Source organism: Macaca thibetana, chromosome 11, assembly GCF_024542745.1.
Source record: "Macaca thibetana thibetana isolate TM-01 chromosome 11, ASM2454274v1, whole genome shotgun sequence".
NCBI lineage: Eukaryota > Metazoa > Chordata > Mammalia > Primates > Cercopithecidae > Macaca > Macaca thibetana.
Genome location: NC_065588.1, coordinates 102,288,557 through 102,307,498, shown reverse-complemented (window position 1 = coordinate 102,307,498; position 18,942 = coordinate 102,288,557). Strand labels below are relative to the sequence as shown.

Genomic DNA, 18,942 nt, shown 5'->3' with positions numbered 1-18,942 from the left:
GGATGCTAAGGCACCAAGTGGCTATTCGGATACCAGCCAAAGGAGTAGAAGCTGTAAAAGAACTTGCCAATGTCTTCTTTAGCAAAGATCTTTATGATTAAAATAAAGAGCCAAATGTGCACACACATAGTGACAGCAGCAACAACAACATCTACAAAACAACAATAGCAACATGACAACGCAATGATGTGCCTAACCCTGTATGTTTAGAAAGTGTGGGTTTTAATGAAAGGGAGCCATCATCTTGAGCTGTACTCACCGGTGATATTGAAATACCAGTTCTAGAGAAAACGTGACTTATTCATTAATAAAAATGCTAATAAAGTGCTTACTATGTGCCAGGCCCTATTCTAGGCACTAGGAATACAGGGGCCAACAAAACAAGCTCCTGTCCTTCTTGGAGCTGCCATTCAAGGAGAGGAGATGGAGAGTCAACAAAGTGAACAGACTAGGCGGTCCCTTTCGAACTGAGTCTTGAGCTGAAAGACTTTTGAGTAAGTGGTTATTGAGTGAAGACCTGAATGAAGCAGAGACTAAGCCCTTCAGAGTCCTGGGAATTCCATACAAAGGGAACAGCATGCGCAAATGCTCAGAGGAGAGAAGGCACTGGTATGGGTAGAAGGGACAAAGGATCTGGGAGGTTTGCAGGGGTGAGGAGGAGGGTAACAGGAGAAGGAGGTGGAGAAGGCTAGATCTGGACCACACTGGCCAGAGGAAGGAGTGTGGATTCTTTATAAGGAATGATGGGAAACTGCTAGAAAGGAGGAAGTAGTGTTTTTTGATTTACATTTTAAAATAATACTAAGGCCGGGCGTGGTGGCTCACGCCGGTAATCCCAGCACTCTGGGAGGTCATGTTGCTAGAGATGGGGTTTCATCATGTTGCCCAGGCTGGTCTCGAACTCTTGAGCTCAAGTGAGGTATTTTTGGTGGATCCTCTGGCCTCACTTGAGCTCAAGAGTTTGAGACCAGCCTGGGCAACATGGTAAAACCCCGTCTCTACCAAAAATACAAAAAATTAGCTGGATGTGGCGGCACATGCCTGTAGTCCCAGCTACTCAGGAGGTTAAGGTGGGAGAATCGCTTGAACCTGGGAGGCAGAGGTTTCAGTGAAGAGCCAAGTTTGTGCCACTGCATTCCAGCCTGGGTGACAGAGTGAGACCCTATCTCACAAAAACAAATAAAATAAAATAGTACTAGTAATAGCAAGGAGTTATTGAGTGTTTACCTTGGGCTAGGAGGTGTGCATGTACTATCTCGTTTAACCCTTGTATCTGGGAAATATGAAATGTTAAGATCCCTATTTTTTGGTAAGGAAAATTCAGCTTTAGGGGCAAAGTCCATTTTCTAAGGTTACCAACTAATAAGTGGTGGATCCGAGAGTTGAACCCAGGCAGCGACACTCAGAACTCGGTGCTCCCGATACTAACCAGGTCATTTGGTGGTCTGCAGAGACCGCTAATTGGAAGGAAGTATTATTCTAGACCCTGTGATATGGAGAATTCCCAGTCTTCATAGAGGTTGCAGTCTTACATATCTGACAGCATTAAATCCTAGCTTTGTAGGCATTTTAGAAAATACTTCTGCCGGCATCTGAGGAAGAAGGTTGGGGTTCAATTATGTTAAACTCATAGGTCAAGTGTTTTCTAAACTGCAGAACACCATGAAAATTTGATTTTTATATAATCACAATACCCACAGGCCTGTGAAATCTGTGACTTCACTGAAGCAACTCTGCTGCTCACCAAATCTCAAAAATAATTCCTTTCAAATGTATCTTTCTTGAACCAAACCCTGGGGTTAACTCTCCTATTGACCCGTGGGTGAAGGTGATTAACCCTCAAATTTGTCAACTCTGTGTAAATACAAACATAACTGCCTTCTAATGCTAAGTAAATAAAAGAGGATAGACCTACGCTTTTCAGTGTGTGATACCGAGGGGAGCCTAATCAAGAGAAAAGAAAGAAATCTCTGGCACCATCTCAAAGAGGGACCCCTGTTTCCAGTCAAAGGAATTCCATTCTCTCAGCAGGGAGGTAATTGACAATATGGAAAAAACAGCTGAAAAGGAAGTACCCACTGGAGCTTTCAACTGGGTTGCCTAGGATGGAAGAGATAAAAACAGCTTTTGCCTGAGGTTCTGATTTCAGGACCGAAGTTCAAACATCAAAGGCATGCTGTCTCACCCCCACTTCCCCTTTGAAAGCCTAGGAGACCCGATCTGCAAAACCACTGAGAACAAACATCTTTAGCATCCCATCTGGTAACAGTCCGGTATATAAAATTGAAAAGGTGGGTGGAGGGGTGGGGGAGATTTGGCCTGTGACTTCCCTTTGACACCCTTGGTTTTGGTTTCTGGAAATCTCTCCTCTTGGCCATGCAAGATTGCATCTCTTTATGGGTTCTTTGCATTGTGATACGCTGGAACTGGCCAACCCTTTCATCACTTCTCCTATTTTAGGTAAGGGTGATCCTGGGTTTCTGGGACAAAGTTGGAAGCCTCTTTGGCATTTGTTAACTGTGATCTCTTATCCGTTGGAAGTGTTTCTCCAACTTGAAAAGAAACGAAATAGACAAACACGTCCTTTGATAAGCATTTGAATCTCATGCCCCCACCCTGTGAGCCTTAAGCATCCTGCCCATGAGAAGATAAGTTATAACAAGTCTGTATTCTCAAATATTCTCTGAATTCCCACCATGAAGACACTTTGGATGAGTGCACTATCAGTTAAAAGCTCCTCTCATCTTACTAGAGAAATTGCACTACAATATGCTTTTGCAAGCTACCTGTGCTCCCTGAGGTTTGGATAGGTCTTTCTAGGGGGAGATATCACTCTTGGCGAAAATCACTGCTCTAAAAATCCAGAGAAGCAGAAGAGAAATCAAGAGACAGGGGCTGTGGAAAAGCCTGTATTCCTTATTGTACACGGCATTGCCCCCACCCCCCACTCTGACCTCCAGCTTGTGGCCAGGGGCAGTGGAGCTTGTGTAAGATGTTTCCGCAGACCCCAGCACAGGTCCTGGAATCAGAAAGTGTTGCTGCTCCATCCTGTGCCCCTGGAAAATCACCTCTTGAGAATGGCAGGACCCTGGTAAACTGCTTAATAATGCATTTAAGCAGCAGTTCTCAAAGGGCAGTCTCGGACCAGCTGGAGTGTGCCCCAGACCTGCTGAACTGGAAATGCTGAGGGTGGGTTCCAGCACCCAGAGTAATCATTAGCCCTCCAGGTGGCTCTGATGTACACCCAAATTTGACAACCCCACTGTGCTAGAAAAACCCCTCCATAGAAGGTTAGAAGCAAAACCTTCCAAATAATTGATTCTTGTTTCCTTAGAAACAAAAGCAGGGCTGTATTTCTAGCATCAGTTATTTGGAAATACTTACAAGCAGTTTATGTTTCTCTTCTCAGACACAACTGTGCTACTCCAGGGTTCTCAGCCAGGAAGATTTGCAGGCAGGTCCTGATTTAGTTTGTTTTGAAGGCAGAGAGTGGCTGAATTGATCTAACAAGATCAATGATGCTTAACATTACCCACTGTTCTCATTCATTCCTTTGCTTATTTAGTCTTTGAATCATTCATGTGTTTTACAAAAATGTATTGAGCACTTTTGTTCCAGGTACTGTTCTATTAACACTTTTGTTTCGGGTACCATTCATTAAAGTAATGGTGAAAACCGCAATCACTTCTGCACCAACCTAATAGTAGGGCAAGAGTGTAAATTTGTCATCCACGTAGGCTGGGATTCGAATGAGCCAATGGCACTGCCAGTTACTGCTGTGTGACCTTGGGCTAGTGACTAAGCTTTCTGAGGCTGTTTCCCTGTCTATAAAATGGGACCAGTAGCTAGCTACTCTATAGATAATGTAGGATTAAATGAGCTAGTGAATAAAATTGCTAAGCACCGTGCCAGGACCATGCTCAAGAAATGGAATTGATTATTCCTGATGTCATATCTAGGGATCAGTGAGATGTCCTTTCTGGCTGGGGTAGAAACTTCTGTTGGGAGGTTGGAGAAGAGAAGAAGATTGAGGCCAGCTTGCCTGTCAGTGATTCTGAACGATGGAGGCATATTAAAATCTCATGAGGAGTTTGTAAAAAATGCTGATGCCTGGGTCTCACCTGCAAATATTCCAGTGTAATTGACCAGGCTGAGAAATACAGGCTTACTCCTACAACAAAGAGAAAATGAGCCCTGCTCTGGAAACGTGTCTTGGTCTGATCACTTATCATCAGTGAATTCCAGGGAAGAACGTGTGTCTGGCGGCAGTCACCAGTGAGCAGTGAGTGATACGTTCGGGCTTGGGTGTACTTAGCTGTTGGGTTGCTGCCCTCATCAGAGACTCAGAGCCCCATGAAACGGTTTGTTGAACTTGGCAAAGTAGTGTATTATGCTTGTGTTTACTCTTTTGAACCCATGGCAAATCATTGAGCATTTTAACACACTCCCTCTGCTGCCAGATTCACAAGTTCCACATGAAGTCCCTGCAGACTGGATCCGAACTGAGGACTCGCCCCTGTTCGTAACACAGCCCCGGAGCGTTCTCTTCACGTGTAATCATGTGAACGAGCGCTTCAGCTGTGAGCCTGTCCAGCCATGTTTCTAATGAGTTTCCTATTAAGTTAGCTATTTGACCTTCAAGTTATTACTTTCATTGTTTTCTTTTGATTACACCCAAGTCATTTTTCTAGAGGCTGGAGATCAGAAACAAAACAGCTACAAACTAACGCTACTCCCAGGCTGTCCTGCCTCGCCCTCCTGGGTTTCCTGGAATTCAGTATTTTCCAGTGCCTTAAATAATGCCACTTATACTTGACACTAATGTTTAAAGAAAAAAAAAAAAAAACCAACTCTATTGCCCTTTACTATGGAGTCTTTCGGAATGAACTGGGATAGCTTTCTTAATTTGCACAGACAGTCACCAGCATGCATTTGGGAAGGCTCACAGAGCACAGAAGAGGGGCCTCCACAATGGCCATGTACAACAGCGGGGATTTGGATATTGAAAGGGGGGTCAGATTAGATGAACTGTAACTTTTAACCTACAGAGTCTGGGATTTTTTTTGATTTGGGGAATTTGTGCTCCCCGCCATGACTTCTGACAGCAGGTGCCTCTAGTAGGTATGGCTCAGAGATTGACACCCATGCTTGGAATGGCCCTAGGCACCAAAGAATGGAAGAGAGCTAGGTTTGCCTTCACCTCAGCTTTTACTGGGGGGCACTCGAATCCTCCGATGTCTTTAAGTGTTCATTCACTATTTCTGCCATTCCTCCACCTCCAGCCCATCACACACATACCTCAAGGGCACGAATGCAGCCTTGGGTGTGGACTCTGCCACTGCATACCCATAATTCTGGATTTGATGTCTTCCTTAGTTCCCATTTGCTGCTGAATCGGAACAGCTAACACTTCTGCTTACACTTGCTGCCGTGTGGTGTGATAATACTTACTATGAGGCATAAGGTAGAGGCTTCGTTTTAGCAGAGGAAGAGCCTGCGGTACAGAAAGGCTAAGTAACTTGCCAAGGTCACCCAACTGGGAAGTGGCTGGAGCCAGAGGTGTGATGACCACGGGCCTGGCCTTTCCACTTTGGTGAGGTGGTGAGGGTGAGATGAACCCCTGTATCAAAGCCCTCTGCCAAGGTTTCCAGGGGTGGAAGACTAAGGCTCTCTTCACAAAGGTATTTCTATCCCCATCACTGCCAGAACTGGGGAGCATGCTTTTTCAGAAGTTCACGGCATCAAGTACAAGAACCCTTGCTTCTTTCTGGGGGTAGTTGTGAGAGGTTCTGATCAATTGCCGGGGCTTTCTACATTCAGGATTGTGTGAGTGAGTTGTGTTTTTTTTGAGAGAGAGAGAGAGAGAGAGAGAGAGTGGTGTGTGTGTGTTGTGTATGACACAAAGGCTGAGACAGAGCAATAGAGGGAATGATCAGGGAGGCTCTGGAGTGCGTGTGTGATATTGAGTGTGTATCATGAGCCTGTGGTGATGGCTGATAGAGCCCATTTCCACCTTAGGGTCTTTCTTGGTTTCTAGAAATGCTCCCCAGGGATGGTTGTGGAAGGAGGGTGGAGTCCAGTGGCTTGTCCAGCATGGTGTTGTCAAGTCCCCTCTCCCACACAACTTCTCTCTCTATCCTGACCACGTCCCCTGCCTTCCTAGCATTGGATATTGGGCCCCATTGGCACTATTAATCCTAGCAAGCATGGATGGGTCTTGGCAAGGCTTCTGCATTCCCTCTTCTGCAGGTGGCTTCTATACTTTCTTACCATTTCTTCTGCCTTCCGTGGAGTCCACGTCTGGCCGTGGGTGGCCTCGTTGGCTGTGGTTCTCTTCGGGCATGCCAGCCAACATCTAGAAAGAGTTTTGGTTCAAGAAAAGACAGTGAGTGAACAAAAAAGCCTTTTGTTATGCAAACCAGGAACTGCACTGAATCAACTCAGACCAATTTATTGACAGGGAGATGCCAGTTTACATTTCTCATCCTCACTGCTCTGGGCTTTCAGATTCAAGAGATCAGAGGACCATTTAGTGAAGCCGTGAGCCCACGAGGTGTTTGAAATTGACTTCTAGGGTGGAAAGTTTTGAAGAACGAATCTTGTATTGACTAAGTGACTCAGTTGGTTTGCAGACAGTCCTTTCAAAGAAAAGATCACTTCATTTTTGAAGTGAAAAATAAGCTACTTTCTGTGAGGATTGTCCTGACCTTTAATAAAAGAGCACCCATGAGGACTGGAAAGGTACTTTGGTCTGAGATTTTGGGAAAATGACAAAAACGCTGCTGCCTAGGGAGGCAGTGCCGTGGAAGAAATGGCAGCACCCTGGATGCCACCTAGGAGACGGAGCTGATAGAAGGCAAAGGTGTGAAGAGAATTCTCATGGGGCCACTCCTAGGCCCTAGGCCTTTTTTATTAAAATCAACAGATGGGCTGGGTGCAGAGACTCACACCTGTAATCCCAGCATTTTGGGAGGCCGAGGTGGGCCAATGGCTTGAGTTCAGATGTTTGAGAGCAGCCTGGGCAACATGGCAAAACCGAGTCTCCAGCAAAAAAAAAAAAAAAAAAAGATAGTAATAATAAATAAATAAATAATAAAAAAATTACAAAGATTAGCCAGGAGTGGTGGTGTGTGCCTGTGGTCTTAGCTACTTGGGAGACTGAGACAGGAGGATCACTTAAGCCTGGGAGGCGGAGGTTGCAGTGAGCCGAGATCTTGCCACTGCACTCCCGCCTGTGTGACAAAGCAAGACCCTGTCTCAACAAACAAACAAGAAAACCAACCAACCAACTAACCAAAAAACTCAACAAAGGACTCTTCCTCCCTGGAGGTTACAGAAAGAAATTCTCCCTTTCTAAAAGCCCACCCTTCCTGGCACATCCTGTAAATTGGTCCTCATTCTCTCTGCTTTCCAGGCCTCTTTCTTCCAAAACAGCCCAGTGTATTCTGCTGCCACGTGGCCAGTGGATGCTTAAAATCCCAGGATCTCCTCACTCATCAGCGTTTCCCTCAGACCAGAGCACTGTTTTTATAATACACATTTTCTCAAGTTCTACACGTTGTGTTATTAACCTCGAGAGCTGCAGGAGGCAATCTCTGGGAGCTGGGTCATTAGCCTGGTTGTGAAAGCCAAATGATCAGAGGACAGAACGGGACTGTCAAACCGAACATCTGATGAAATTCAGGATTAATGTGGAGAAGTAGCTGTTGCTATAGCAACCAATCCCTACTCTCCTTTGAAATGGAAAATAAACAGCAAACAAGAAAAATAATTTAAGTTGGTGTCTGGGAAGAAGGAAGGCCTGCTTGTGGAACAGTTGAAGAAAAAGGAGAGTTCGGGTATTTTAGGATATGTTGAAACAATGGTGAAACTATCTCAAAAGCAAAACCCGAGTCATTTTTGGGTGGTTCAGTTCCATGCCTGCTTTTTCTAGAAAGCTTTTCAGGTTCCTTCTGGGTGACCTCACTGATCTTTCTGATTGTCCAGGTACTTAAAGTCTGTACTGTACAGGTTAGCTCTTGAATTATTTTTTAAGTACTGGTCGTTTCCAACTTGAAAGCAACTCCTTAGGGGTAATGACTGTGCCTTCTCCTCTTTTATATTCCCTTTGACACGTAGGAAAATACTCAGATTGATGCCTCAAATAGGCTGATAATAAAGCTGTTTCAGAAAAATCGGTGAGATTGGCTCCATTTAATGAAGGAGAACCTTTATTGGATGTAATGCGAAAAGCAGAACTGGATGATGGAGGCAGGGGGTGGAGAGTCGTGGCAGGAACATTTGCTTTTGAGTTGCACAAATTTGCCATCCAATCTTACTGGGTATCTACCCAACAAAAATGTATACAGATATGCATCAAAAGACATGCACAAGGATATCCATAGCAATACTATTCATAACAACCCTCAACTGGAAACAGCCCAAATGTCTATCAACAGCAGAATGGATAAACCACACGATACATTCACATAATGGAGTACTCTAGAGCAATGAGAATGAACAATCTTTGACGACATTGAGCAACATAGGTTATTCTCACAAACATATTGAATTAATGACAAAGGAAATATACTACATGATTCCTTTTTTTTTTTTTTTTTTTGAGACAGAGTCTCACTGTGTCACCAGGCAGGCTCACTGCAACCTCCTCCTCTTGGGTTCAAGCGATTCTTGTCCCTCAACCTCCCGAGTAGCTGGGATTACAGGTGCCCACCACCACGCCCAGCTAATTTTTTGTGTATTTAGTAGAGATGGGGTTTCACTATGTTGGCTAGGCTGGTCTCGGTCTCCTGACCTCGTGATCCACCCACCTCAGCATCCCAAAGTGCTGGGATCACAGCCTTGAGCCACCGCTCCTGGCTATGATTCCATTTTTTAGAACTTCAAAACTCATCTATGATTTTGGTTCATATTCCTTATATTCATGGTGTTGGTGTATCTGTATCTTTGGGGAGATGATTAATGACAGAAAGAGGACATGGCAAGAGTGCTTGCAGGGGGCTGGCAATATTGTTTCTTGATGTGAGTGCTGGTGCCCTATTTATTTATTTTATTTTATTTTATTTTTTGTTTTAGAGATGAGGTCTCACTATGTTGACCAGGTTGATCTCAAGCTCCCAGCCTCAAGCAATCCTCCCATCTCGGCCTCCCAAAGTGCTGAGATTACAGGTGTGAGCCACCATGCCTGGCTTGGTTCCCTATTTATAAAGTAGGGATAATATGGCTCCCTATCTCATAAGATTGTTGTGAGGAATAAATGTTTTAATCCATGACATGTAGTAACTGTTCAATAAATGTTAACTATTCTTATTACAAGCGTTCTAGGGAAGGAGAGATCCCTGTCTGGGAAGTCTCCTGGAAAAAACTGAGCCCTGAACAATTTCGTAGGTCCAGGATCCTGGATGCTGTCCTGTGCCTTGCTCCTGTCTCTTGGATTGTTCTCGGTGATGTTTGGTTGCCTGTGTGGCTCACCTGCAGCTTCTCTGGGCCTTCAAGTTCTTGTGCTTTATTCATCGCCCTCTTCTTTCTCTCCTCCTAGTCCCTGGCCCTGCCAGTTGCTGGTGCTTCTGTTTCTGCTCTGTTCCCTTCCTCTTGCTGACCCTTCTACCTGGCCTGCCTTTCCTTCCCCTCCAAACTGGGAACAGTCTTCTTTCGGTATCCCCAGTGCCATCTGCATAGTAGGTGCTTTCTGCTGTGCTAAATCCAGGCTCTGCACCACCTGGCCATGGCCCCAGTGCTGTGGGCTGACTCAGGCTGAGCTAAGTTTCTATTCAGGGATTTAATTTTCCTGGTAGGCCTGGCATGTCAAGGGCCATAGTTTTCCTTACCATTCTGGAGCCACCAGGCTTCTGGGTAAAACTGTCTGGCCAAGAGACACAGGCTTTCATTTTTCAGAAAGGAAACCCTTCCCAACTGGTGGAAAATAAGCTTTTGCTTAGTGACTAATAACATAAACACAGACAAGATTTCTGGGCTTATAAATAACCAGTTGTAAAAGTGCCCAAGGGAAGCAGCCGTTTTTTGCTAGAAGAATGGCCAAGAGTATCCCTGTCACCTTGTAGATAGTGACCTTAAGCATGGGCAAAGGAGCGTTGGGCCAAGGGTGCGGAAGCTGCTCATTCTTCAGTATTAATTCCCAAGGCCTTGCTCTTATGCATTATAAATCCTAGACTATTCTGAAAAAATAACACCCGCTCTCTAAGGTCCTTTCCTGCTCGAAAATGCTGTGATTCTGCGGCAGCCACAACATGTTTTAAAGAGCGATGCCAGCAGGGAGAGGAAAGTGTTAGGGTTTTGTTTTGCTAGAGCTGCCTAAGTGGCTGATGAAGTAATTGTGAGAACAGCTTCCATTTGTTGAGCACTGGCTGAGGCACCGTGCTGAGGGCGAGAGACCTGTGAGGAAATTACTAGTCTCATTGGACTGATGAGGAGGCCGAGGGTCAGAGGGGTTGAGATAGATGAGTAATAATGGAGTGGCTGAGAGCTTGGGGGCAGCAGTCAGACTGCTGGGCGCAGTGCTGGCTGTGCCTTGTACTCCTTGTAGTTACGGGAATTATTATTCACCTTGTCCCTGGGTGTTCTTATCTGTAAAACGGGGATCCTCATAGTACCAAATCCTTATGATGTAATTCATGCAGAATGCTTGTTAGCGTGGTGCCTGCACATGGTAAGCCTACAGCAAATTTTGCTGTTACTAAGAAAGCCTTCAAGAAGCTTCATCTGTAACACCCCCAGCCTGCTTGATGAAACACTGAGGCTTGAAGTCTAGGAATCTTGTTTGCTCTCAGTTAATTTAAAGTGGCAGACATGGGCTGCTTCCTATGAGGAACTGGGGGATGGTGTCCCAGAGCCAGGCCTGGCCGCCTGGACAGTTCTCTGATCACCTTGCTCACTGGCCCTGCCTAAGAGCGAGGGGCCAGTTTTGTCCCTCGGATATCATCTCATTCATCCAGTGCTTTCCGAACTGGCTCCATATGAGTTCTTCTGGATGCCAATTGGAGGACTGAAATGGCCCAATCAACTGAGTTAAGGAAACCAGGTTCTCCGAGGACAATCAAGTATTAACGTTTGGCTTGTGTTTGACCATGGAATTCTTTTCTTCTTCAAGACAGCTTGCAGAATGAGTACCCCATGGGATATGCATTTGGAACTATTTCTTGACCCCTCCAAATGCAGTCAGCAGGGAGGCAAGTGTGAAAGGCTGGCAACCAGTAAGGATGGGGGTAAGGGGTGTCCTTGGAGGTGAGACAGGTAGACAGATCTGTGATATATTTTATTTTATTTTTGAGATGAAATCTCACTCAGTTGTCTAGGCTGGAGTGCAGTGGTGTGATCTCGGCTCACTGCAACCTCCACCTCCTGGGTTCAAGCTATTCTCCTGCCTCAGCCTCCCCAGTAACTGGGATTACAGGCACCTGCCACCACACCTGGCTAATTTTTTATATTTTTTGTAGAGATGGGGTTTCACCATGTTGGCCAGTCTGGTAACTTCTGGCCTCAAGTGATCCACCTGCTTCAGCCTCCCAAAGTGCTGGGATTACAGGCGTGAGCCACCGTGCCCGGCTGGACTCGGGATATATTGTAGAGATAGGATCAGTAGGACTTGCTGATGGAAGCTGCTTAGTAAAATATTTGGTGTATTGGACTGTAGTGTGCCGAATTGTGTTTACGTCTCTTTGACACCAAATCAGTCAGTTGGAGAGGGAAGAATCCAGCCGTTGAAACAGCCCTTCTGCCTGTGTGAGGCGAGTGGTCCACACCTCCCGATAGTCACTGAAGGGCCAGAGGCTTTGGCTCCCTTAAAGACGCACCAGACTCTTTGGGGTATGAGGTTTCTTGTTTGTTTATCTGTCAAAGTACTTTCCTTCTTCCTACATCCCTTCTTTTTAAAATTAGAAAACCCGCTGCCCTCTCCAGGGCCTATCACTCTTTCGTTTTTGGGGCCTGAGCCATGCATCCCGAGGCAGTCGGGATGTTTCCAGTTTCCAGAGTTTATTGTTAATGAAAAGTGCACAACAGGCTGAAATCCCTGGCAGGAGCCAAAGCTGCAGGGTACACCGAGGCCAGCAGACGCTGGAGCAGCCAATTTTATCTGGATGTTCTCTCCTCCTCCTCCCTACCCTCCTCCTTCCCCTTCATTTTATCAGGGAGGTTTGGCTGGACTTGAAGGAGCCAAAAAGGAACTGGAGGGGTCTGAGCTTCTAGCAGCCAGCAACAAGGTATGGGAGGACAGGGAACCCAGGCCTAGGATAGGTTCCAGGTTAACTCAGTTCTTCATTGAATGTGTGTCTGCCTTGGTGCTAGGCTCTGGGGATGAATTAGTATTGATAGCAACAATACTAGCTAACATTATTGAGTGCTGTAAGGGGAAGGCCTTGTAAACATTGAACGTACCTGATATCAGGAAGTCCTCCCAGCAGTTCTAAATACTTGCTAATATTATTCATGTTTTATAGTTGACTAAACTGAGGCCCAGAGAGGGCAAGCAACATCCCTAGAATCACACAGCTCTAGGAGTATCTCATTCCAACACTATAGTTTTTAGCTCCGTCCATCTAGGCAGAGGACATGGATATGTAAACCAGGAAATAAACCATAGCACCATTTGCATGTGCTATGAGGCAAGTATTGACTAGTGCAGTGGGAGGGGTGCTGTGGAAACCACGTATGAGCACATTCTTGGCTAATGAATTAGGGTGCTGGGCATAGGGGGCCTGATGGAAATGCTAGAAAAGTGGATGAGATGGAGGGAGGTAGGCAGGGGACCTTCAGGGAGGGCCTTGGGTACCCTGCAAAGGTTTTTGTACTATTTCCCTTAAGAGTGATGATGGATTTCAAAACAAATATTGCTTATTTTATCCTTGCTCAAAGGACATCTTATGTGAAAGTCCAAAGTATGAAACAGGTGGCAATGGAGTGGCTTTGGACAGCCTGTCATTTGTGGCCTGCCTTCTCCCTGCCTCCATGCATGGGTCCCTGGCCATCTGCCTGGAACCCTGTCTTTGAACATCACAGCTAGAGAGCATCAGAGTTGGAGAGAAAGAAGCATTTACAAGCATTTGGGGAGACTGTTTCCTTGGTGGTGTGGAGGTTGAGTGAGAAGGGGCTGGACCTAGTGGCAGGGAGCCGGCTTGAGACGACAGTAGCAGCAGCCCTGCAGGCTGCGGCGTTAGTTCCCCATCCATGCTGGGGGCCGGAGCCTTGCTGATTCCAGCCAGCTCTTTGGGAGGCCGTCCATCTAATGGCTCTGCACTTGATCTTTGAAGCCAAACTGCTTGGTTGCAGGCTGTGCCAGATTCTTAACCTCTGTAGGACTCAGTGTCTTCATCTTTCAAACAGTAAAATTACAGATATTTTCCTGATCGTTTGTTGTAGGGTTTAAACGAGTCAGTACACGTGAGGTACTTAAAACCTTACACACAAATTTGGTGCATAGAAAGTGCTATATTGTTATTTATTATTAATGTTCAAAAATGCCTTTATGTAGTTTGAGTTTACTCATTTAATAAATATTAACTGAGCTCCTACTATGTTACTATGTGCCAAATACTGTTCTGGCTGCTGAGGATACACCAGTGAGTGAAACTGGATGACCCCCTTTTACATTTGACTGGGGGAGACAGAATAAACAAATACATGGAATGAATGTGTAGTAGGGCTGAGAGGGGCCCATGGTATCGTGCACAACTTGGTGGGCCACATTAAAAGCTTTGGGTTTTATTTGCCTGAGATGGGAAGTTATAAAGAGATGACAAGATTGAGCACCCATTTTGGGGTCAGAGTAGCTCTATCAGGACTGGGTACCTGGTCTATATCCAATGGTTAATAAATTATTAGTAGTGTTTATTGTTACCCATTATTCTGTCTACAGGAGAGCCGTTCCGGGAGAGGGTTGTGAGAATGATCTTACAAGGAGAGTGGGGTCCTCAGAAAAGAGAACCACATTTCCCTTAGCATGACAAAGGCGTGTCCAGGAACAATGGCGGTGACACACACCATTGCCCACCTGGCGGGACAGCACACCCAGTGCCTCGTGATGCTGAATTGACTGATTGGTCCTCTGCCTGGCGACATCTCCGTTGTCCTCTCTCGCATTCTCTGTAGCATAAGTGAGCTTGTTGGCTAAACAGGGTGTTTGTGTATTGCTGTTTTCCCTCTGCAGTGTTTGAGAACAAAGATAAGATTGTGATCATCATGGAATATGCAAGCAAAGGGGAGCTGTACGATTACATCAGTGAGCGGCGGCGCCTCAGTGAGAGGGAGACCCGGCACTTCTTCCGGCAGATCGTCTCCGCCGTGCACTATTGTCACAAGGTATGGCTGCGACTGGCCCGCAGCTTTGGCCATAGATGGTTTTTATGGCACTGCATGATTTTTTTCCTGTTATAAAAGTGATATCTGTTCATGGCAACATGTATGGAGAATTTATGAACTAGAAACAAGAAAATTACCATCACCCACGATTCTGGAATCCAGGGATAACCCATTTTTGACATTTTCACTTGTTTCTTTTCAGTTTTCTTCCTCCTCCTTCTCACATTTTTTTTTTTTAGGCAAACTTTTAATTTTGAATAATTTTAGATTTACAGGAAGGTTTCAAAGGTAGTACAGAGAGTTCCCATCTATGCCTCACTCAGTTTACTCTAATATTAACATCTTACATATCTGTGATACGTTTGTCAAAATGGAGACACCAATGACCTTTTTCTGTTCCAGCATCCAATCTAGGGTACCACACTGGATTCAATTTTACATCGTTTGTGTCATGCTTTTTTACTTAATACTTTGATCTAAATGTTTTCCTATATTATTAAAAATTCTTTGTGATTCTTGATTGTTGGACATTGAGGCTGTTTCTAATTTCTGGTTATTACAAATAGTGATCAATATATTTATATATGAATATTTTCCTCTCATGTGAATAATTTACTTAAGAGAGATTCCAGAAGTAGAATTACTGGGAGAAATGTTCTTGAAACCTTTCTATACTCTTGGGCCCTTTTCTTGCATAGGTTACCTGTATGCACATACGTCTTATTACAGCACACCTCGATGGGATGTGTTCAGAAGATAATCCAAGCTAGTTGGGAGGCTGAGTGGGGAGGATTGCTTGAACCCAGGAGTTCAAGACCAGCCAGGGCAACATAGCAAGATCCATCTTTGAAAAACTTTTTTTAAAGTAGCCAGGCATGAGGTTGCACACCTGTAGTCCCAGCTGTTTGGGAGGCTGAGGCAGGAGGATCCCTTGAGCACAGCAGTTTGGGGCTGTAGTGAGCTATGATGGTGCCACTGTTCTCCAGCCTGGGTGACAAAGTGAGACCCCATCTCCAAAATAATAACAATAATAATATAGCCACAGTAGAGCCACTCTTGGTTTCTGGAAAAGGCATGAAGAACACGGATAATTACAAGCCATGTCTCAGCCATTATTGTTATTACTCATTTTGACCATGATTTTCATCTCATTCAGACTTTCTCCAGATCTGTCACACCCTGAACAGTCATTTACTTTGAGGATAATGTGACTTGAGTCCAACAGGGCATCCAAAACAGAGTCAACTTGTTTATACAAATGATCGCAACATGGGGCCTCCTGGTTTGTTAAATATTGTGTTTAATTGAGAGTGGGTCTGTAAGTAATTAGAAGACAGTTACTCAAATCTAAAACCCTTAACCCGTGTGAACATTGTTTGACCTCTCTTTGTTGACTCAAAATGTGCTCATGATTTGAATCGTATAATATTTTGTATTGCATCATCAGGTATTATTGTAAATCACCATAGGGATGATAGTTTTGTGATTTGAAGTGTGTGAACACTTGGATTCTGTATGAATGAGGCTTTATTAGACTCATTCCATCTTATTACGAAAATCAGGAATGAAGCAATGTAAACCAAACTGCTCCTGATATTTAAAATTAATGGAATCAGGCGCCTTATAGTCGACATCTTTCTTCTAAGAGACTTGGCTTTGTGCATTTCTGAATTCAGAAGGCCTCCTTGCAGGCTTGAATTAGAAAAAGATTAGTAGAAATACATGTTTTCATTCCTCCCTCAGAGCAGTGCTTTTGGAGATATTAAGAATGGTCAAATGAAAAGGAAAATAAACAAGAAAGAACCACCCATCAACATGCCTGTTGGTTTGCTCAAAAGAGCAGCTTTGATTGCAGATGTCCTTTATGCTGAATGATGTTCAGAATCATTCAGTGCCCCCCGCTACTTGTCCACGCACCCCTAAATAGCCAGTTCTTTCAGGCCCACTGCTCTTCCCATGCTCACCCACCCCCTAAAAAGATAATAAAAAAGATAGTCTTAAAAAAGAATGAAGAAGGCTAATGGTTACTGCTGTGTAGACCGACAGCCTATTGGCTGATGACTGCTTTTCACATTTCAGCTGGCTGGCTGCTGGTCATTGAAGTTCAGCCTCCAGCCTTGCCAGAGTTTGCCTGAATGGAAAGGTCAGGCAGGACGGCAGCCACCTGCTTCGGTCAGGCCAGTGGTCCCGGTCTCACTGGTCTGCGCTCACGCTTCACCTTTCACCCAGCCCTGAGTCCTGCTGAGCAGAGAGGGACTTTCTTAGCCTTCTCTCCAGGCTGCTTAGGAAATGTTATCCTCAGGACAGATCAAAATGGGTCGCAATAGATTGAGCCAGATGTCTTTCCAGCTGGGGAGGCAGGCAGGCACACAGACAGACAGACAGACAGACAGACGAGGAGTGCCTGTGAGCCCCACAAGTCTTGAGTCCCCAGCAGAGAAATCTGTTCTTCCCTGGGAATCCCATCCCAGACAGACATTGTTTGCCGCTGCCTGGGATTATATTGCTTTCACACAGTGGAATTACATTCCGACAAAGAATCCCCCTGCTGTTTTACAGGCTCTGGGGGAAAACAGATTCCAGTCATTTTTCCCTTAACCACACAGCAAGTGACTAATGCTCTCCTGTCGCTGGTCGGTCGCTGGCGGGGGAGCGTCAAGACAGTGAGAGCAGCCTGAAGGATGGAGGCGAAGACCACCGGGCTGGCGCATTTCTTTAATCTGTCAGACATTTCCCTTTGCGCACCCTCCTTCTTCCTCTTTCTCTCTTGTTCTCATCCCAGCCGCTCCCATTCAATTCCCTCTTTGTCTTCTCATTTCAGAACGGTGTGGTCCACCGGGACTTGAAGCTGGAAAATATACTGCTCGATGACAACTGCAATATTAAGGTAAAGCTCTTGTCTCGTTGATGGATGTGCAGGGCCTGGGTCTTGCAGCCTTGTGGAGGCTTAACCTGCTCCAAGCCGCAGCCTGGAAATAAGGCAGCCACTTCCTACCTGGCAGGCTGGTGGGGAAGAGTCTCTTTGCTTGAGCTCAAAGTCCAGTTCAAACAATTAAATTCGACAAGCAGTTATTGATCTCCTACTGCATGCTGGGCATTGTTCTTCCTCCCTGGGTAAGATGAGATGACTGAGATACACTGTCTCTCCTCAGGAAGCTTGTAGTCTAAAATCACCACCATAACAATACTTTTAGCAACCAATAGATACATATGTATTTTATATTTTTGCCTGATATCACTTAAATTCAATCTTTATGACAACTCTACAAGGTAGGTACTGTTATTTACATAATTTCACGGATAGGGCAACCGAGGCACAGGAAAACTAAGTAATTTGCCCAAGGTAATCCAATGGTAAAGAGTGGAGTTGGGATTTGACCCCATGTTTGTCTGATTCATGAGCCCAAATTCAAGTTTCTTTGCTTGATTTTCTAGCAGGGCCCTAAATTATTTTAGAGCTGGAACTCTTTTCCTGGCCATTTCTTTGTCACTCTCCACCCTGTCTCCTACTTCTCCCTCTCCACCTTCCCACTCCTGAAACCAGCCATGGACTTGGGAAGCTGACCAAAATGGGGATGGTGCTTGCTGTTGGGAAATAGCAAGTTCTGGAGTTTACTCACACAGAGAGTATTATTGCTGGCTGCTGCTGGAGCTGGAGAAAGCTCTCCTGGCCCACAGGGTTCAAGTGCCTCCTGGGGAGCCCTCTGAATGTCCTTTTGACCATGTCTACAAAATAAGCAAATAAGGTTTCAAAATAAACGGAGCTCGCTGCATGGGTTTCATTATGAAATGGCCTGAGTACTCCCGGCACCAGCAGGAGCCCTCCAATTGGCCGCTGGTGACGTTAGTGGCTTATCCCTGGTCCCTGGACAAAGCATGGGAATGATTTTTTGTTGTCGCTGCTATCAGTGGAGGAGCGTGTGATGAGACTTGTTTCTTTGCTTGGAAGGATGGAGTCGCTTTGGTGTTGGGATTCTCTGTACAGATCATGGCGGCAACCATTAGTCACCATCATCCTTTGAGAGGCCCCTGGAAGCCATGACCCAGTGACCTCTTGCTCTTGAAGAGTGGTTGACCGTAGTCACATGCAGTCCATAGAATAAGGAGGAAATAGTTGGTCGAAGTAGTTCTCCATGGCAATAGGAACTGGAATCTCAGGGTCTATTTCTGGCAAAGTGGTTGGATTATTCTAGAAGGAGCACTGGTTATAGAGTTAGGAAATTCCGGGCTGTGTGGCTTACTAGCTTCTTGACACTGGGAAAACCACTTAACCCTGTTTCCTCAACTGTAAAATAGGGTAACAGTACTACCCACAGGCCTGCTTAGAGTAGTGAATGAGACATTCTGTGTTTAGTTTTGTAAACTACTAAGCACTTGTGTCCGAATGAGTCAAAGTTAAAAGCAGTGGCTTTGGAGTTAGATATTGCAACCCTGCCCCTTAGTAATGGCAGTATTTGGGGTAAGTTTCATGATGATTTAGGCTTTAGTTTCCTCATCTGTCAAGTAGGGATGCCAGTTCCTATCTCTGCAGATTATTGTTTATTTGTTCTTTTTTTTTTTTTTTGATGAATATTTTCTGAACAGTTACTGTGTGCAATGTCCTGTACCCAGTCCTGGGGAGTCAATAAC

The 18,942-nt window shown here is 45.1% G+C and overlaps 1 protein-coding gene across 1 annotated transcript in view; it reads left to right on the top strand.

Moving 5' to 3' along the window:
* The window catches only part of NUAK1 (NUAK family kinase 1), a 76,852-nt gene that overhangs the window by 38,429 nt on the left and 19,481 nt on the right, over positions 1-18,942 (top strand). The window contains exons 3-4 of the mRNA XM_050750341.1: positions 14,162-14,313; positions 17,135-17,200. Coding sequence (XP_050606298.1) covers positions 14,162-14,313; positions 17,135-17,200 — 218 coding nt within the window. The remainder of the gene's footprint in view (positions 1-14,161; positions 14,314-17,134; positions 17,201-18,942) is intronic.